The 22,160-nt window shown below is 37.5% G+C and overlaps 2 protein-coding genes across 3 annotated transcripts in view; both read left to right on the forward strand.

The window, feature by feature from the left end:
- Positions 1-1,161: 1,161 nt before the first annotated feature.
- LOC135111151 (argininosuccinate lyase-like) lies at positions 1,162-12,171 on the forward strand. Its single transcript, XM_064024159.1, has 11 exons — positions 1,162-1,301; positions 1,972-2,122; positions 2,932-3,102; positions 3,501-3,632; positions 4,077-4,177; positions 6,158-6,351; positions 6,486-6,685; positions 8,188-8,331; positions 9,023-9,103; positions 9,999-10,105; positions 10,541-12,171. Exons 2-11 carry the CDS (start codon positions 1,985-1,987, stop codon positions 10,707-10,709), a joined length of 1,437 nt encoding a protein of 478 aa, XP_063880229.1. The 5' UTR covers positions 1,162-1,301; positions 1,972-1,984; the 3' UTR covers positions 10,710-12,171.
- Positions 12,172-16,270: 4,099 nt separating this feature from the next.
- Positions 16,271-22,160, forward strand: part of LOC135111150 (attractin-like protein 1) — a 33,570-nt gene continuing 27,680 nt past the window's right edge. For both annotated transcript variants that reach the window (XM_064024157.1, XM_064024158.1), the window contains exons 1-2: positions 16,271-16,546; positions 18,403-18,603. In XM_064024157.1, the coding sequence (XP_063880227.1) occupies positions 16,317-16,546; positions 18,403-18,603 (431 nt within the window). In that variant the 5' untranslated portion in view covers positions 16,271-16,316. The remainder of the gene's footprint in view (positions 16,547-18,402; positions 18,604-22,160) is intronic.

Here is a 22,160-nt window from a genome sequence, read left to right on the forward strand (position 1 = left end):
CACTCCTACGCTGATGATACCACCCTGCACTTTTCCACGTCTTTTCATAGACGTCCAACCCTTCAGGAGGTAAACATATCACGCAGGTAAGCCACAGAACGCTTGACTTCTGATCTTTCTAAAATTTCTGATTGGGGCAGAGCAAACTTGGTATTGTTCAATGCCTCAAAAACTCAATTCCTCCATCTATCAACTCAACACAACCTTCCAGACAACTAACCCCTCTTCTTCAATGACACTCAACTGTCCCCCTCTTCTACACTGATCATCCTCGGTCTGTCCTTTACTTATAATCTGAACTGGAAACTTCACATCTCATCTCTAGCTAAAACAGCTTCTATGAAGTTAGGTGTTCTGAGACGTCTCCGCCAGTTTTTCTCATCCCCCCAGCTGCTAACTCTGTACAAGGGCCTTATCCGTCCATGTATGGAGTATGCTTCACATGTCTGGGGGGGTTCCACTCATACTGCTCTTCTAGACAGGGTGGAATCAAAAGCTTTTCGTTTCATCAACTCCTCTCCTCTAACTGACTGTCTTCAGCCTCTCTCTCACCGCCGCAATGTTGCATATCTAGCTGTCTTCTACCGCTATTTTCATGCTAACTGCTCTTCTGATCTTGCTAACTCCATGCCTCCCCTCCTCCGCGGCTTCGCTGCATAAGACTTTCTTCTTTCTCTCACCCCTATTCTGTCCACCTCTCTAACGCAAGAGTTAACCAGTATTCTCAATCATTCATTCCTTTCTCTGGTAAACTCTGGAACTCCCTGCCTGCTTCTGTATTTCCACCTTCCTATGACTTGAATTCCTTCAAGAGGGAGGTTTCAAGACACTTATTCATCAATTTTTGACCACTGCTTTGACCCTTTTATTGGACTGGCATTTCAGTGGGCATTTTTTTTTTATTAGATTTTTATTGCCCTTGGCCACTGTCCTTCCTACATAAGGAAAAAAAAAAAAAATATATATATATATATATATATATATATATATATATATATATATATATATATATATATATATATATATATATATATATATATATATATATATATATATATATATATATATATTACGCAGATGTCAGGAAGAAAAGCCGCACACTTGCGCTCTTTGGCTGTATTTCGCGAAGACGAGCAACACCAATGAATATAGCTAAAGTAATCAAAATGGGGTTGTGGCCAAAATTTTCCATGATCAAGATCATGAATAAGCCCAGCGCTAGTGCTTGAAGGTCTCGTCCCGTGACGTGAAGACGCTGGTCTACTTCCTTGGATACAACTTTGAGGGCATACACGCTCTGGGTGAGTACACCGGCTTTTGCACATTGAGGCACAGGAAGGAAAAGGCAGTAACACTCGCACACGAAAGTAAATAAATTGCGAAAACAGGTAGTAGATATACTATTCACTCTAGAATGAGGTTTCGTAGTTTATGTTAAGCACTGATAGTGTGTACAGTATGAGGAAATGTGTACACGTAGTGAATCCGTCACTATCTGTTATTAAGTACTTCTCACGTACAACCAAAGAAAGTATTCTGAAAATGTGTACGCGTGTCATACTCCATCACAGCCCCAGAGTGATAGGCGTGGCTGGCAGCAACAAGCAGGCAACCGCGCCACCTTAGCAACCCAGGCACATGGCGCAGGAAGGTCACCTTGACATTGATAAACTTATGTGAAAACCAACATTAAAAACAAACAATATTCTGTTTGATAGGGAATGTTTCACGACCTAATTTTACTTGTTATGGTCAAATAAGTAATAATAATAATGTTTAGTCATGATGTGCTTACAGTTAGTTTACTTTAAAACATTTCACAGGAATACCAGAACACTTGACAATGAGGACGGATACACAGACTGTATATGTGTGTGTACATTATTTATTTGATTTTATTTATTTATTTTTTTCCGTAGATGTTAATAAAAGATTGCTACATGTTGAATTTGCAATTTGTTTGCATTTCAGGTAACCACTAAACATGGATGCAACCAGTGAAGCAAGTGCAGAGGGCGCAAAGCTGTGGGGGGGCAGATTTGAAGGGTCTGTGGATCCTGTAATGGAAAAGTTCAATGCTTCTATCTCATATGATAAAGCTATGTGGAAGCAGGATATTCAGGTAAAATATCAGTATTGCTACAATAACTTGGCTTTGCTCTTCTGTATGAGTATTATAGTAGAAAGCATGTGCTTCTGTAGTTAATCTCCAATAAATAATGATTTCTATCAGAGTAGAGCCCCCATAGTAGAAAGGGCATCCTGGGGTAATGTAAAGGAATTGTCTTTTCATATTTTTATCACATTATACAGACAATACTGAGCAGTCAGATAGATATGTAAGGTATGATTAATGACATCGTGCCTTATTAGAAACTGTGTGGCAGTACACACCGCCTCCTCAGTTTATTCTTAGTTAAACTGTTTATAAATAATTACCATTGAATCAGTGATAAAAGTTGATCAGTATCTTCACTCTTTGGTTGCTTTCACTGGTAAACTTTTTTTTCTCTCTCTTTCACTATGACCTGAACCATTTGCATAATTACCATTGAATCAATGATAAAAGTTGATCAGTATCTTCACTCTGGTTGCTTTCACTGGTAAACTTTTCTCTCTCTCTCTCTCTCTCTCTCTCTCTCTCTCTCTCTCTCTCTCTCTCTCTCTCTCTCTCTCTCTCTCTCTCTCTCTCTCTCTCTCTCACTATGACCTGAACCATTTGCAAAGAGAAGTACCACTCTTGATTTTTCTTCCCATTTTTCTTTTGGAATGGCATTGTGAGTGAGTTTTTAATTTTTTCTCTTTTCCTTAATAAATTTTCCTGGCATGATAAAGTAATATACAAAATGTTAAACAAAAAAAGCAATAAACCCTGTACTCACTCAAGAATAGGGAGAAAGGATGTGTAAAACATTGCAATATTCTTTTCAGGGAAGTATTGCATATGCAAGAGCACTACAGAAAGCACAGTTGTTGACTGAAGAAGAGTGCAGCACAATCATCAATGGCCTTGAGATGGTGAAGCAGGAGTGGACAACAGGTGTCTTTGTTATTCAGCCAAGTGATGAGGACATCCACACTGCTAATGAAAGGAGACTCAAGGTGGGCTGACTGTACTATTTCCTTTCTGAGACACATGGCAGTGATGATTTTGAGATACCTTTCAAACAGAGCAGCCAAATGTATTACTGTCTTTTCATCTATATCTGAAACTGAAAATTTTTATTCGATATGGAACTTACTTTGTGCCATTAAACTGGTACTGAAATGTAGAGTTTTGTTGATATTACTATATAACTAAGTCAGTAAGAATGCAAGGACTGGGATACATAATTCAGTGCATAATATAAAAATCCATTAGAAGTATTGTTTTTCACGTCTTCTATTTCCTTATATTTTGATGATTTTTTTTACTGTTGTATTATCTGTTTAGTTTCTGTATTGGATGTCATTCTCTTTACTGGAAAAGAAGGGATGATTACCTTTAATGATTACCTCAGGAACTGGTTGGAGATGTGGGAGGCAAAGTTCATACTGGGAGGAGCCGTAACGACCAGGTGGCAGTGGACATGAGGCTGTGGTTGAGGGAGCATCTGCAGCAACTGGCTCCTCACCTCCAACGGCTTATTCAGGTGACTCATTTTGGATTCTTTCACTTACAATGAATATTACCTTAGGAGAACTAATGGTGTTGCTGGTTGCTTCTTGTAAATGTAATGAACATATATAATTGATCTAAATTCTGTTTTTTGGTAAGCTGATTGTGAGTACATATGTCATATTGAGTTGGTGGGAGTAGTCAGGGTGCATGAATTTCTGATCAGCTTAGTCTATGGTAACAGTAGTCCAGTCAATATAACTTAAAGGTATTTTCATCATTCTCCTTTTATTATTACACAATATAGGAATATTACTCTTTCTATGGACAAATTTCTCTGGTAGTGTTCCCTTAGGACAGCATGAAGGGTTCAGAGACTTCACTTTGTCAATACCTTTTTTACCTTGTGCTAGGGAATTAAATTTTTATCAAGAAAATATTTTGGTCTCACTATCTTCTGATCAAAGTGTTGTCTCAGGTTTTTGTTGGCCGTGCTGAAAGAGAAAAGCAAATTCTGATGCCAGGCTACACTCACCTCCAGCGGGCTCAGCCAATCCGCTGGGCTCATTGGCTTCTCAGGTTAGAGAGACAGTGTATTTATGTAAGCTTGTTTCATGATAAAATCTTTCAAGGTAGGAGTCATTAGTGTTAGAAGTGACCAGTATAAAACTGTTATCCAAAGTCATTCATTTTTAACTTTGGGAAACTAGCTTAGATCTTGGTAATTTGGATTTTGGACAAGTTGTTAATGCTGACTCAGTCCATACAAGCATAGCATGAGCTGGATAATGCCTTACATGCATTTTATAATCTGACCCATGCTTTACTCTGGCTATGCTAAAGCGTCATTTTAATATGGCTTTCATATTGTGTGGGGTGTTTCCTCTACATATGAACTTTGCAAAATACTTACTGTCATTCACAAACACTTGCAATTAGTGCTAAGAGCATTAGTTTTGATGAGTATAATGGGTGGTTTCAAATGCCAGTGTGTTGGTGTTTTGGGCTTCCTGGTAGCATAACTAATGACACTCAGTTTTAAAAGTGAAGACATGTTTGTTTGTTTGCTTGAAATGTTAAGTCAGAAATGACCCTCCATGATTTCTAGGGATCTAAAAAGACTATCAGACTGTACATACATGGTCATAGCTCTTTGTTACAGAGTGTACTCTATTTCAATCCATAAAGGAAATTTGGTTATCTAATCAAGCCAAGTGCAGTATGTGACTAGTATGTCTGTTTATGAATATGCAGTGTTGTTCACTGGAGTATAAGATTAATCATATTTAATTAGGACATAAGTCTGGTTAATGAGAATTCAAGTTAGGTTTCTCAAGACATAAATCCAATTTACTGGATTTCTCATATCATAAAAGTTTTGATAAATCAGATGTAAAATCTGATTTATCAAAACTTTTATGATATGAGAAATTTTACCTATCACTGAAGTTCACCAAACAATTTGTTGAGAAGCCTCTCTGTCATGATGGGCAAGGTCAAAGTTTGACATCAATATGTGGTATGCAGTAAAATGTTTAATATGTGGTATGCAGTAAAATGTTTCTTGACTTTTTTCAATTTTTAACATGTATAAAAAATATGAATTTATTTAATATTTTAAGAACTTTTCTGTTTCTATAGTTTGGTAAATCAGGGGCCCATTGTATTTCATTTAAATAATTTACCCTGACTAAACATGCAAGTTGTTCTCACATAGGGATAGTGGCCTTGGCTAAACTGTATTTTTATTTGTCAGCCTCACCTTATTAATAATTAGTGATTTATTTTTCAGTGTGATAAATTGGAGATGTTTTGTAGTTTGTATACTTAAGAATTGTTGCTTCTGATGCTACTAATCACAAAAACAATATAATAAAATAGTTTCATTGCTTACAATAATTTGCATTTATGTTTAAACTGCTGTTAATAAGTAAATGTTCTGATGATTTTCTAAACTTGCCAATATTTTTTAAAATATTTTATAAACAATGTTGTGAATTTTTCTTAAAACATTTCATAAACAATGCCAAATTTGTGCTTGAAGGTGTTGGTATTGCTAATATACCAACAATAATGTTTCTTTAATTTTTTCCAGAAATAACCCATGTGTTGCTGTATAAGGTAATTTTAATAGCTGTATAGTACTTATCTTGAACTTTCCTTGCTTGCACTTGTAGTATGTATGAACATTGTTTGAGGCATGGTAAGAAAATTTATTTATTCACCTATCTACTTCTGTATTTAGTTGTTCACTTCTGTTCATACAGTGTATAGATTATAACAAACACAATACATGTTATGTTAAATATATATATGTTTATTTTGTGAATTTTAGTGCATGACAAACCAATCTTATAGTTGAAATGTTTATTATAGTTTTCATCATTGTCAGCTTGTGCCCATATAGGTTGTGGATATGTATGCATGTATGTAGTATATTTTTTGTCAAGGTTCATGTTATTCTCAGTATAAAGGTGATGTAATAGTTCACCTACCTCCATGCAGATTTGATGAAGAAATAGGTTTATGAAACTTGCATGCATCTGTATTGTTCTTCAGCCATGCCTGGCCAATCGTGATGGACTTGCAGCGTCTACAGGGCTTGTATACGAGAGTCAACGTGTGCCCCTTGGGATCTGGTGCCTTGGCTGGAAATCCCTTTCAGGTGGACAGGGAGAATCTTGCACGGGACCTGGGCTTCCAGACAGTAACTAAGAACAGCCTCAATGCAGTTGGAGACAGGGATTTCATTGGTGTGTATGTGTGTGTATTGATCTATTTTTATTTTATATACAAAGGTGCACATATATAGGAGTAGTATATATGCATGTACTACATATCTGTGTACCAAATCTTTTTGTTGTGGCTATCTGTGTTGCCATTGCAGTTGAGTACATGTTCTGGGCCAGCCTGGTTAGCTCTCATTTGAGTCGTCTAGCAGAGGACCTCATCCTATACTCAAGCAGAGAGTTTGGATTTGTTGAGCTGTCTGATGCTTATGCCACTGGAAGCTCTCTCATGCCCCAGAAGAAAAATCCAGACAGCTTTGAATTAATACGAGGGAAAGCTGGCACCATGGCTGGTAATGTACGTGTGATATTCGGTTCTTCAAAATATGTATGTATATTCACATTATAGGTGCATTTACACAAAGTCTGCTTAAAAATTTCCTAACCTTATTTTTTTATTTATTTATTTTTCATTTATTTATTTATTTATTTATTTATTTATTTATTATTTATTTATTTATTTATTTGTTTATTTATTTATTTATTTATTTATTTTTATTTATTTTTTTCCCTGAAAACCAGTCAGATCCAAGAAGTGAGTGGTGCAAAATAGGGTAATGAAATAAATCTTTTTGCTTAAAATTGCAAAATTGCCAGTTAAGTAGTTGCTAAGCAGGTGATATATGTGGTTGTGTAACTCTTGCTCATCACATTTTTGCTTTGCATGTAACAGAATATATTGAATATTGTCTTTGTATTATGTTTGGCAAAAAGCTTGATGATTCATCTTCAACCTGAAACAACTGTAAAGCTTGGCTGATTTTTGGCAGTGATGGAATAGGGATTACACAGACAGTTTACTTCCTTAAGTAACTTGTCATTGAAAATTACATTCACCCTCCTTCTAAATTAAATCATGTGGCTATAGTATAATATAATGGATTATGAGTTGATATTATCTTCTGGCTTTTGGCTGTTTAAATGCTGTCTTGAGGCATTCAAAAATATTAGTTTTGCAAAAGAAGTGTGCTTAACTATGTAATTCTTTGTAAATCCTCCCAGTGGAAATATGACAATGGCTTCACACACACACACACACACACACACACACACACACACACACACACACACACACACACACACACACTGGTTGATGGAAGGAAATTAATTGTCTTGGAAAAATAGGTTGTTGAAATTAGTAATGGGCAATGTTCTAACACAGTGGGTGGAGAAAATACCAGATTCAGAACAAATGAGGAACCCTTAAGATTAGATTTATTGTTCACAAAATAACTAGAAATTATTGAAGACTTCAAATACAGGACCTCAATAGGGAAGAACAATCACATTCTGCTCGAATTTGGGATGACAGAGGAACTGGAAGAAGAAAGGAAGGACTATAGAAAAGGTAGACGGAATTATAGTAAAGCAAATTTCACTGAATTAAGGAAATACTTCAAGGAGATTAACTGGAGTAAATTTGATGAAGCAAAGGGAGTGGAAGAATATGGAATAGTTAGCTTGAGATATATAACAAAGGAATTGAAAGGTATGTGCCAAAGAAATCAGCAAAAGGACATGGGAGAAAATTGAAAAAGGATGCTTGTAGAAGAGATGTTAAGTAAAATAGCTTCCTACATAAAAACCATGGAAGTCTGGAATGATTTGGACAAAGAAATCATTGATCCAAATATGATAAATGAATTTAAGACAGTTGAATAAAAATAGATACGGAAACAGGACAGCACAAGCATAGCTCTTTCCTGTATATCACAACTAGGTAAACTAGGTGAATACACACACACACAGTCAGAGATAAATGTCATGAATGAAGCACTTACAGATGGTTGTAATTTTCAGCTGTGTGGCTTTCTCATGGTTATTAAAGGTCTGCCATCTACATACAATAAGGATTTACAAGAAGACAAGGTGAAGATGTTTGAAACAGCTTCAACACTGCTGGGAATCTTACAGGTGGCTGCTGGGGCTGTGGAAACACTGAAGGTCAGTGGAAGCAGAGTTAACAAAAACAAAGTATACAGATGTACATGAGTATTATGCACATGTGATATGCAATAATAATAATGTTAAAAATATTGCCTTGTATGAAATTCCATGCATTCTCAATCTGATTAAGATTTGGAGAATTGCCTGGGTATTCAATCAATTTGATTTTGTTTTAATTGAGCCATTTTGCTATTGCTTGTGCTTCCTGACATGAGGCACCATCATACATGAAATGGGAGCATCTGTGACTTTTCAAGTCTGTCTATTGATCGTCTCAGTGCCTCACTCCCTTCATGAGTGTGCCCAAAGGGTTAGCAATGACAAAAGAGCTTCTTCCTCTCCCTATCCAGACATTCTTTTCTTTAGTTATTTAAGCATCTGGCCTCTATTAACATCTTTATATATGTCCAAGATGTTATGGAGAGAATTAGCTTTTAGAATAAAAATGTTATTTAATTGTTTATGACAAACTTTATTGTACAGAAATTTCCTGTCTAACTTTTCAAACAAATTAGAACAATGTAGTACAAGTCGCATAATTCATAAACGCCAACCATGCTCTTATATCTTACAATAATCGTGTCATATTTATTTTACAACAAAATGTAAGGCATTTGATAATTTGTACATTATCATAGATTTATTTGTCATTGAAGTGTATAATTATCAGTTTGTATCTTTTATGCAGGTGGACAGTGAGGCATGTCAGCAGGCTTTGTCTGAAGAAATGCTGTCCACAGATATTGCATATTATCTTGTGAAGAAAGGGGTGAGTAAGGACAAACACTTCCATAAACTTTTCTTGGTTATGACATCTCTTTCATTAACAATGTTTTGGGAAATATAGCAAAGCTGCAATGGTTTTTCTTACTTTTAGCCATGAGGGTGAAGTAAAGAAGAGATACTATTCATTAATCTCTCCTCCCTTTGACCTATGCAGAAAGGTATTCTTATCTGAGGCTTTAATTATTGACAAAATGCTCTCACACACACACACACACACACAGAGAGAGAGAGAGAGAGAGAGGTTCCATAACTGTAGGCCCCTAAGATCACATATGTACAAGGGTTAAGTAGCTACGTGAATATCTGCAAATCTCTTATGATAGTTTTGGACAGATAGAGCGACTGAAAGAAAAGGAAAGGTGAAGAAGATAATGGAATTGTATATGAGGGATGTAAGAGTAAGGGCAAGACAATGAAAGGGTTAAATGAACAATGTGTAGAGAGTATTGAACACTTGTAAATAATAAAATGCACCACTCTCAGTTGTCCACATGGGATAATCTCGCTCATGGTAGAAGCACAGAAATGTACCATATGGTGGATGAATGTGTATCAACACCTATATATGACAAAATTGATGCCATACAACCTGATCTCAAATAATGACAGTTTTCCTATATGAAGTATTATGCAGTTTATACATGGAGACAGAACAGTGGTGGGAGTAAAAAATAATCCTAATCTCAGTAGGTAACAAGTCACTTGAGCCTAAAGTTTTCTTCTCTCTCTCTCTCTCTCTCTCTCTCTCTCTCTCTCTCTCTCTCTCTCTCTCTCTCTCTCTCTCTCTCTCTCCACAGACCTCATACTGTTTATAAGCCACAGCCTATCACATATATGTATTCTAAGATCTAAAGATTAATTTGACAATGTTTTTACAGATGGCATTTCGCACTGCTCATGGAAAAGCTGGTGAGGTTGTGAGGCTGTCGGAAGATCTTGGCTGCCCATTCTCAGAGCTACCTCTTGATCAGCTAACAAAAATCAGGTTTGGCAATAATTACATCTGAACTGTTTTATACCTATTTTATATTGATTCAGCATGGATCTTCATAGCATGAAGGTCCAGACATTGATAATATGTTAAAACTTCTAGTACTTGGTGACAAAACAATTTTATAATAACTTGAGGACGTATGGGGAAAATATTTCATTTAACCTCTAATTATATAAAATAACTTTCAGAAAATTGTGAAATTAACTTCCTTGCCTTAATACATACCTACCAATCTTCACCTAAACTCCTCTACCTTTTCACAAGTGACTGGCTGGGTACATACAGGGTAGTCATGATAAGGTTACACACATGCTCTGTCACACCCACAGGTATTAAAAATAAGATGACATTATAGTTGTGAGAGCTCATGGAGGAGAGGACTGATCCTCATCTGATAATTAAAGTTTTAACTTTTTTTTTTTTCAGCTCACTGTTCACAGAGGATGTCTCATCTCTATGGAACTTTGAACACAGTGTGGAGCAGTACTCAGCAATTGGTGGAACTGCACTTGCCAGTGTTAATTTACAGATCACACAAGCTAAAGAGTTCCTCAACAGCTTTTCTCTGTTCCCACAGACCTCAGTGGTCTCTTAAATCTTCTAGTGCTTCACCAAGTTGTAAATTCATGTGTTTAAAGGTTTAGTAGTTTGTATGTAGGCTTATCATCTATCTTCTTTCTGGTAGCAAGGAGGAAGGAGATACAGGCAAATGAAAATTTAATCTATATGTAAGCTGCACTGATCCACATATACAAGTACATGCATGCTTTCTGCTTTTGAGGTATTTTAGGCATGTGTACAAGAGTTTGATGGATGTAAAGAAGGCTAAGTACCACGTAATAACAACAGTTAATGCTTCAGTCCATAAAAAAGGCACCTCCTTATGAAATTACCGTTAATGAAATTTCTGAGAATTTTGCACTACCTGGACTTAAAGGTGTATATATATATAATTTTTTTTAGCTTGTGGTATCAGACATCTTGATGTATAATGGTCTCCCTATCAGGGTGGCTAGTGAGGGCCTTAGTGCCTTTCTGCAGGCCATCAAGAAATGGTTGTGTGAGGGTCATTCCAACTCCAGTTCCCAAAATTATGGAACCGTTATCCTTCCCAAGATGGCTAGGGAAACATTGGAAGGTGTTGTTGTCTGACCACATCCTCTTGTTCCACCGCTCACCACTCTTTCCATCTGTATTTCTTGAAAATGCAAGTCTTTTCATGGCATCAGCAAGAAGTAATTTCTTGGCAATAGTGTGGCAGGGAAGTTGCAAATCTTTTTTGGTGACAGTTGGAAAGAATGCAGGCAATGACATTTCCAGAAACATTCAGGTGGATTTTCTTGGGCTGCAGTGCCGTCCCTTGGAAATTTCTAGTCACTTATCACAGAAGGTTATCTGTGACAACAGGACTCTTGCAGAATCAGCCATGGATGGTTCTATAGGTGGAAACAGTATCAGGAAATACTATGAGCAGCAGCCAACAAACACATCATGGTGTGATTTCTACATCCACCACAAACACAGATATCCTTGATAACCACATTTTCCTCTCCATCTTAAAATACAGCTTTTTTCATTGGAAGGGTATGCACAACCCATATTTCACAGCTCCATAATCCTGGGTGCAAAGGGTTGAAGCAGTTCTCATGCACTCGCGCATCAAGGGCCTCTCTAGCCACCCAACTGATGAAAGGTTATGCAAGATTTCAAGGAGCTGCACTGTCATGTTTGATTTCATAAGGTGGTGCCTTGAGTTTTGCAGTAACAGCAGTACATTCAGATGAAATACATTTTAAATGGCAGGTGGGATGTAAGTAAAAACTTCAGTGCACTTGTGGCATTTGGCTTTGCAGCATGTGCACTCCCTAAGTTCAGTTAGTGTATCATAAATAGTCTTGTAAAATGTACAATAAATTGCAAAACCCTTAAATTATGATACTGAGAAGTATTGAAATATGAGACTATACTGAAATTTGATATAAGTGAGACATGACAAAAGGTATAATGTAACAATATGTAATTTGTCAGGAATGCAATATAATAGTAAACCTTTACCATGCCTATCTTATTCACCTATTCTGAATTACATGACTGTTTTTTCACAAGGCCTCTGAGTGTGAGGAATGAAAGAACATTTGACACATTTTATCTCTATTGACCAAAGAAACTTTTTTCCATTGTCATCTTTTTTCCACACTGATAAAAAAAAAAATTAGACATTATAAAGTTGAAAACAAGAAAAGTACAAGAGCAATATGAATATCAGAGTTCATATGAATCAACATTGTCTATCTGTGCCCTGTGTGTGGTACATCAAATGGGCCTTGGATACCTGCACATATTATCTCTTATAAGGAAACCTTTTGCATTATCACCGATTTTTTTTTTTTTTTCATCAAAAATGTTTTAATATTTTATAAGACTCGGACTATGAGAAAAAAAAGTAAAAGGAAAAATCAGCTGAATGAAAATCCTGAAGATAGTTTTCTGTACAAGTGTACACTACCAATATATGGTCACTTATAATTATTGGGCTCTTGTAGTCCACTTTCACCACTCCTGATTCCTTTGTAAATATTAGGTCCAACCACAAAGGCTTGTCTTCACCTTTAAACCTAGTATTTGCATCCACCCACAGTGTCATTGTTATCCATAGCCATCCTTAAGAACTCTTCTCCCACGACCCTTCACCTCCCATTTTACATTCTCACAGTTGAAATCACCCGTAATATTTATACCGGTATTCATCAAACACATCAGGTGTCAGGTGTCAGCAACACTGTCTTATTCATTGTCTTATTGATCAAAATTGCATGCCTAATTGAAAAGTGTTTTGCAGTTAGGGAAAAAGAGAATCACAAATCATGATGCCTAGATATTTGGTGGGTCACTGTACAAAGGCCATGTGCCCAAGCCTTGCCATTACCTTGAGAATGACCACCTTGAGTTGTGGTTCTGAAGGGGAGCAGAGGCAGTGGAGCACAGAGCCTGTGTCACCACCACTCCCACTGCATTGCTCATGCAGTGTATGTACCAACCAATATCAATATAAACTTGATTAAACAAGATCAAAGGCAAATACAGTAAAATCCCTCTTATCCGGCATCAACGGGACCGCCGACATGCCGGATACTTGAATAGAAGTGAAATTATGTCCACAATCACCACCCTACACTCACGCATCTTACCATAACAAAGATCAGCTGATCTGATCAGCTGCTTAAGTGTAAGCACAACACGCTTCCTCTTTTCTACAACTTTAGGCATGATGAAGGCGTCAGACGATAAATAGTGCACACACAGGACTGAGTCACTGAGTAAACACAGTGCAGTGGGCCGCGGGTGGTGCGAAGCAGTGCGCTCTGGTGGCGAGGGGACAAAGTATGCCTCACGCAGGAATTTTAATCAATTTTATGAGTACACATTGATTTTTTATTGATTTTAAGCCTCGGGGAAAAATGTGCTGGATACATTTATTTACATTTATTTAGTTTAATGTGTTCATCATTCCTCCACTTAATGATCCTTTTGAAAATTTCATACCAGATGTTGGTAAGTGAGATGGGATGTAAATCTTTAACCTCAGGTTTGTCAGTTTTTAGTAGCATTACAGTTTTGGACTTTTCAGTAGGTTGGAATTTTTCACTTCTTTTATTATTTTGTTGAACCATTGTTGTAGGTTTCTTGTAAAAGTTCTGCTTCTCCCCAGGGCTTTAAAGAATTATGGTTTTAATTTATCTGGACCTGTAGTCTTCCCATTTTTAAGTTCCTTTATGATTTTCCTAATGTCTTTTTCAGTTATCTCTGTTTGGTCCATCTTTGTTCATTTGTTTTCCACTCTGAAGGCCACATCCATATATTCTGTGAGTTGCTGAGTAAAGGTGATATTGTGCTGCTCAATATTTAATACCTCACTGTTCTCCTTTCTCTGTTCTCTGCAGTATTCTTTTCTTCACCTCACTCCAAACTTCTTCTATCTTGTTCTCCTGTTTCTGATAAATCTGCTGTCTCTCTGCTGCTCATCTTTTCCCTTCTTTGTATACTTAAAGCTCATTTTTTTTCTTAATTTCTTTCCCTCTCAGTTTGTTCACATTTTTTCAAAGCTTTGTCCCTGATGTTCTGCCTTCTCATCTTCATTTTTTTTTCCCTCTCACATTTGTATATTTCTTATTTAATCATTTGTTGAACTCTTCTTTTGTTATCTTTCCCATACCAAAAATTTTCCACATCTTGAGTATTCCGCTATTTCCTATTTAGGTTCTTCCTCTCCTTAATCTTTTCCTTAATTTCATTGTACATTCATGGAGGCTCTAAACTGTCTTCCTTAGTGCTTGTTCTTCTCCAACAGTCTCTTTAATTTTCTTTCTGCTAAAACTTTCAGTATTTTCTCCACCTCCATTTACATTTGATTTTCTTTCTCACATTCCATCTTCACTTTTTCAATAAAACCCTCTAATGAGACTTCATTCTTCTTGTAATATTCAATTTTCTTCTTTCTGCTTTCTTTCTCCTCCCCTCATCTTGGCATTTATTCTAACTTATAATAGGTTGTGGTCTGATACATCAATTACTTCCTTTTTCTCATCAATCTCCATGTCCACATAAAGTTTGAATAGGTTCCTGTTGACTAATGCAAAGTCTATAACACTCCTCTGGTCCTTACGCTACAATTCATATAAGCCCTTAAAGTGAGTGTCATTGTTTAACAGTATCAATCCATAGTCCTACATTGGTCCACTATCATCCTTCCTCGTCTAAGTTTTGGTCTCCCAAAAATCTCCTTTTATGATCAGGGCTTCCTCCTGCTTTCCTTCTATCAATTTTTCCACCTCTTCCCTCATCTCCTTTCTTTTTTTCTTGTCTTCCTCCTTGTTTTTACTGGGGAAATAGACTGCAACTAGTTTTATCTGTGTTCCATTTCCCTTACACATGGCCATAAGAAAGATGAAAGGTACAAAAAATTAACTGTAAAACTGGAGTAAGCAACTGTTGGAAGCAGGTTGGACAATAGGTGACACTGCTGCCAAGTGAAAGATTTAGTCACACAAGTAGTGAATGAAACCATAAATAACAAGTGGTTTAAAGAGTAATGTTGCCAAAAGTTGATTTGGTAGTACTTGGGGAATAACAAGGGCAATGGTAACTGATTTTGGTATAGTCTACAGGCTGAGGGTGAGACAGTTTAATTAAGTACATGCAGCTGCTCCTGTATTTTCCCTGAACATTAATGCATGCCAATATTATGAGTTATTTCATCTATAAAAATACCTCCACTTGAAATACTAATACACTCAAGTTATACATAAAATTCAGTTATTAAGGAAGCCCTAACAAGTATTTTGCTACAGAACAATTTTACCTGCTGTAACACAGCAAATTTAATTTCATGACTGGGTTTAGATTCAACCATTTCCCACCTTGCTATTGCTTCTCTGGTTCAACACAACAATGGAAATAACAATGAAATATGCAAACCCCTTACTAAGTTGAAGGCTGGGAGAGCAGTCTTCATAGAAAATAGAGGGTTGGGTCAGATGAAGTTATGTGGGTTACCTAGTCTGGGTTTATACATCCATGGTGAAGTCCTCCTAAAGAAGATTGAGGTTGGGATACTTTGGGATGATACCTTCACAAGAGGTCGTGGGGGACAAAAACCTTAGGATGCCCCCCCAGCAGAAAAACTAACCCTAGGAATAACATGCAGAAAATAAATAAATAAATAAATAATAATAATAATAATAATAATATTCATGTACAGCAAAATACACCCAAGCCTTGCATTGATTGTGAGGCCATTATTAGTGTTAGAAGTCAAGAGTGTCTTGGTAAGTAAAAGGAGGAAATGGGAAATGGAAAACAATATAGTTTGAAGATCATAGGCAATGGAAGTGAAAGCATGGAAAACATAAATAAAGTAAAGATTAACAAGTGAATGAGAAAACATTAGAAACCAAAAAATAACTTATGTCACATACCTTATGAGACCGCAATGGTATAAACACACACACACACAATAATAACAGTAATGATATTTCACAAGCTCAATATTTTCGTATGTTCTACGTGCGAAATAACTTGCGCCTTATAATGCGCATGCGCAGAAGGCCAACTCGTCAGAATTCTCGCAGCTCAAGGATTTGGCATGACAGCGGCCTCAATGTTTGGTGCGTGACGTCACAGTTGCGGAAATGGCAGATCCAAGATGGCTGCGGATCTCCAGAAATTCTTATTCAAATCGAAGTTTTTAAGGAAATCCGAGCCCCTGAGGACAATAGCATTAGTGTTAGTGTTACTAGGATGCTCGCTTGTGTGTGCGGAAGGACAGGAGGAGTGTAATGAATTGTGCAAACACGGGAAATGCGTGGACGAACAGTGTATATGTGACCCGGGATGGAAAGGCCCGCAATGTCAGTGGTGCGAGGGCAGAGTGAGGTGAGATTTCCTTCCTGTTACTTCCCTTGTTTCTTGATTCCTTCTGCAGCCTCCTGAGTGTGACTTGTGCATGCTATGGTTTCATCAGCATGCCGGTCTGAGCTCAGCGGACCCCAGCATGGTGGCACTGTCTGGCTTTGTGACTCGGCCCTTCCCTTTCACTCTCCTTGTCATTTCACGCTTCATGTCCATCACACATTGCACCTAGATGTTCATTTCTCGCCAGCAGCGATGTTGGTGCCCCAGGGTGTGGTTGTATGCGTTCCAGGGTTTGTGGGTCAAGCACAGTGTGGGATTTCCCCTTCCAGGTCGACCCTGTCAACCGATCACCTGACACTGACAGCTCTGTTTTTTTTTTTTTTTTTCTCTCTCTTCTCCGCGGCTGGCTGACTCTATGGTACGGTGCTTGCCTCACGCCCCAGGGTGGGCGGATTCTATCCTGGCTCCTTGCAGTGTCTAGGGTGATGAGGGCAGCGCACATTTGTAGTGGTCTTCGCTTTCTAACTCAGGAGTGAATTCTTTAGTTACTTTTTTTTTCACACACTTTTCTTTGTGTTTTCTTTTCTCGTTGCTGCTGTCAATGCCTTAATTTCCGTCCCATATCAGCTTTGAAATCAGCTGGATGCGCATCCAGAACACTTGGGCATTGTTTGCCTTTGTTTATAATTCATGATAGTTATTTTACCCAAATAAATATTGCATGGCGAAAGAAGGATGCTTTCATCATTGTGTATTAGCATTATGCTAATCCTGTAATGTAATTCATGGCTAAAAACTATGCATGTCTCAGAACTTGAACTCAGTCTTAGAATACTAAACTGTTATGAAAGAAAATGACCAAACTTGATGTGAGAGAGAGAGAGAGAGAGAGAGGTGAGCCTCTAACAGTACTGTTGGGCATGTGCTCACCTTGCTGTAATCAGTATGCCCCAGCCTCCTCACATAATCATCTTTTAGCAGGTTGGTCTTACTGCTGCAAACCATTGCCACCTCCTGATATGTACAGCCTCTCTCTCTCATTTACATGGAGAGTCCTGTCAGTAATTGTTGGAAGTATTATTTAATCCCACAACTCCATCCTACTCCTGACTTTTGCTGTTGGGCTGGCTCATCCTCCACCACCTGCTCTTACCACATCTCTAGGTACTAATTTGTTGATGCACTACAAAATACCTTCCTTCACCTTTGATTCTGGTTCCAATTGTTGCTATTGCAGATTAAACCAGTTAGCAGTTACATTTTCCTAATTGGTTATTACATCATTTCACTGTTTGTGCACCCAAATGCCACACACTGCACAGGGTAAAGGTCTTTCATGTTCCTTGTATAATCCACAAGGTCAAACAGCACTACTTATCATTGCTGTACTGTTGTACAGCTAATAACTACCTTTGTCATGCTTACATTAATTCCCAGGCCTTTGGATATCATACATACCTACTACCACATTCAGAACTTCTTTAGTCCTTACTGAAGGTCATAAAGAGTTATCAAGGATGAAGGCAGGTACAATGTGGGAAATCAGTTGATGCCAGTCCTGTGCTCACACTTGTTGGCAGAACAGTGAAGTTAAATTATGCTAGTATGTATATAATAAGCTTCAATAGATGAGATCATGATTTGTCTTTCAATATGGCATTGCTGTGTCCATTATGGAATCTCTCTCTCTCTCTCTCTCTCTCTCTCTCTCTCTCTCTCTCTCTCTCTCTCTCTCTCTCTCTCTCTCTCTCTCTCTCATATAACTTTTTTAATTTGCAGACTAACAAGAAATTAAGGATCATTTGTATGTGGAAGAATATTTTGATGAATTGCCATAATATTTAGTTAACATAATTTTTCTTCTTTTCTTTCCCCAGATTAATGTCAAATTCAAGTGTGATAACTGATGGGTCAGGGAACTACTCTACAGACACTCAGTGCACATGGCTAATAGACTCTGGTCAAGTCAATACCTCCATCCGCCTCCACTTGGATCACTTTGCCACAGAGTGCTCGTGGGATCACTTGTATGTCTTTGATGGCGACAGCATCTATGATCCTCTCCTGGCTGTGTTCAGGTGAGTGTTGTGTTGAATTTTGACTTTTTTCCTCTCTTTCCTGGATTGCATAATTAGCATATTATATAACCATGGACCATATGTGAGTGCCTCAGAATGATAAGGTCCCAAGTGTCACTACAGCCAGAATGGAGTTGATCAAACCAACAGCAATATCAACCCTCCCTCTGTCTTTCAACACCGTCAGGCCTTTAACATGGTTGAATACCCTTAGAACCACATTTCTTAAACTTTTCCAACCTCATCACTCCCTGTAGTCAGTTCTAAGTACTCCAGCACCCCTTGAAGGCCTGTTCACACCAGGAAACATTGTTTGGAAACTGTTTGCAAACTGTTTCCAAGATTTTTCCAGACTATTTTCAAAATGTTTGTAAAAGGTTTCCAAACTGCTTGCAAACTGTTTCCAAACAATTTGGAAACTGTTTCACAACAATAATAAATTCAGTGATTTTCCTTACTGTGCTAAAATACATCAACACATTTGGAAATGAGGTTCAAGTCTATCAAAAAGTACACTTGTCAAAAAGTATCCCTTCACTAGTTTTGTATCACTTTTTGAGGAATACTGACATGTACTGCAGTACATGCAGCATTTGCCAGCATCCCTTAAAATTGATTTCAGCACCTCCTTGGGGTGCTGGCACTGTAGCTTAAGAAATGCTGCTTTAGAATGAAGATAACTTTAGACCATAGTGGCTTGGAATCACTTTCTTCTGTGCCTCTCTGCACATGTACTTAGGACCAGAAGGCCCATGTGTGAGGCAGGGCTGCAGCCATTTGGAGTAGAGAAGGTACAGGAGGTAGGCAATACAGAGCCAGTGGTGATGTTTCTGCATTAAGAGGCATATCATAGCTCCTCATGTTTTTACAGTGTTCCTGTGAATGTGCTGTGTTATTTTATTAATTTGCCCAAGGTATCATCATGGCAGATAACTCAGGTAGTAGTGGAGGCAATAGTGGTGCCTCATGACTGTCATATATCATAGCCTCCCACTGGTTCACAAGCATCAGGTCACAGCCTTAGAGTGTGTTGTGTGCAGCATGTAATATGTATGTAATTAATTTAAGAATCCCTTATGATCATCTTTAAGATGCATCCACATATCTTGCAATCAAGAGAATTCAAGAAGGCTATAGGTATTAAGTTAGTTTCATCTAGGATGATTTTTGACACAATTTTATATCTGAAAATATATTGTTATGAACAATGCAGTGAAGTTGCAGCAATATTCTGTAGTGACATTTACAAAGACAGTGATAACCCCTTAAACCATTGGTCACAATGTTGGTAGCTGATTGGAGGAAGGGAAAGGATAACCAGACATTATCATATGTACTTGCCCAGCTTTTTGTTTATTAAGTTAGTGGAAGATAGCCAAATGTCAGATGGTGTTATGTCAACTTAAGCATTATTGACAAGCATTTATCTCAATGCATAAGTTCTATAAACAGCTGCTTGGCAATGTCAAAGATTTGTGAACTGTTGACTGCATTGATGTCTACTGCAAATATTCTTAGGCAGGGATAAACTGAGGCTCTGATTAGTAAGTGTTTCTGTAAGTAGTGAAAGGCATCACTTACTTTCATTGATATTGTGTTTGATTTTAGGTGTCTTTTTATCCAAAGCATCCTACAGTTCATAGAACATTTACCATCAAGATTATGTAAGTGTGTCATTGGTTGCATTATAAATTTTGACTTGCCTGAGTTAGACCTCATTTTCAGTGATTTAGAGTGCTATGCACTGGGTAGAAACTAGAGAGAAAGAAGAGAGCAGATCAGACCATAAAAAAAAAAAATCATAATCAAGATTGCATCAGGGAAGTGTCATTGCAAAGACTAAACCTCCCAACCTTCAACCAGCAACAGAATGAGCAATCATTCTTAGCCTCATGTCCTCAGAGCAAGGTGCAAGAGGAGGCTCAAATCTATGGGATAATTTTAGTCTAGTAATGTGGCCCAACCATAAGTGATTTCTTCTGCTGTGCTCACCACCTATTGTTTATGTACCTATTACTGCTTGGAGAACCTTCCATGATGTGGATTTCTTCTCACATGCATCCTGTATCCATACTGGTTGTAGGTTTGAAGTTCCACTATGTGACACTACCTTTGTATTCTTGAGTTCTTCATTGATGCTCCAGGCCCATTTTAACTCTTGCTACAAATACAAAAATGTCAGATATAATACAGTGAGGTGTTCCCTTATTGTTAAGGTATAGATGAATAAACTTGCATCCAATGAGGCAAGCATCTCTTAAGTGAACAGTTTGTGAGATCAAGTGTGTGAACATACGGCCATACTTTTTCACTAAGGCCCAAAAAGGTTAACTTTGGAATATGTGAATGGTCTCTCTGGGGAGTAGAGATAGACCTGCTTGCCTGTCAGGTTGAAGTACTGTCTTGCAACAAGTCATCCAAGTGTTTAGCATTTTGTCAAGTACCCTCAGGCATATAGGAATCCAGTATTTCTCAGGCAAAGCAGTTGAAGCAGCCTTTTGTTCAGTGTCCAGATTTTACTATGACCTTGATATGTCATGGCAGTAAGATTAGACTCTTTCAACTGGAGGCATACCTCAACTGACCACCCAATCTAAACAATCCATCTCCAAGGAAGGATTACATAGAGGATCAATTTTATGACAACTATGATAACTCAATCAAAGACACTTACTTCAACTCCTGGTAGAATCTGAGCTTTTAGCAGATCTCAAAAGCTTAAGTACTTTTCCCTTCCCCATGCACTTCCTGTGTGGTTGGCTAACACTTGCAGGATTGTCTCATCCATGCTTTATCCTCCATGGTTTGGTAGCTTTGGTAATCAAGTTATCACAATAGCTCTTCTTATTCATCCACATGCATGAAAGCTATTTTTAAGGAAAATGCTAGATAGTGTTTTAACTAATCCATAAATTATTGTATCACCCTCCAAGCTGTGCTGAGTTTAGTTATCTAAAAGCAGAGGGAGGCAGTAGGTATGCCTTGTTGCTATGGGAGGCAGTAGGTATGCCTTGTTGCTCTGGATTAGTGCAGCCGAATTTGGAACATTTTTTTTTTTTTTTTTTTTTTTTTTTTTTTTTTTTTTTTTTTTTTTATCTTTTGCATTTAAGTGGCCTGTCAGAATGCACTGCAGAAGTGATGCAGTTGGGCAGTATACTATAAACTAGACTCCTACTGTAGGAGGTAACAGCATTGACCTCAAAACTGGTGGCAGATGCTGAAGCCTTTTAATTCATCAGTTTTATACTTACATGCTCAGCTCTGTTAAGCAGTCCCGTAAACAGGTGGACTTTGGGAGACCAAAGAGGGACTGCAGTGTGAAGATATTTCTTGGCTGACCATGTGGTTAATGCTACTTTCTTTATCTATAATGATTTGTGGCATAGTATGTGACTCTTTTCAATCTTTTAAGAGTTTAACTTTTTCTATATCAATCACAGTCTTTCCTTATTTTTTTTATTTATTTATTTATTTATTATTATTTCTTTTTACCTTTCATTTTAACATTACTAGTATTTTTATGTAGTTCTGTAATCCAGGGCTATATGACCTTAGTT

This window comes from Scylla paramamosain, chromosome 21, assembly GCF_035594125.1.
Source record: "Scylla paramamosain isolate STU-SP2022 chromosome 21, ASM3559412v1, whole genome shotgun sequence".
Lineage (NCBI taxonomy): Eukaryota > Metazoa > Arthropoda > Malacostraca > Decapoda > Portunidae > Scylla > Scylla paramamosain.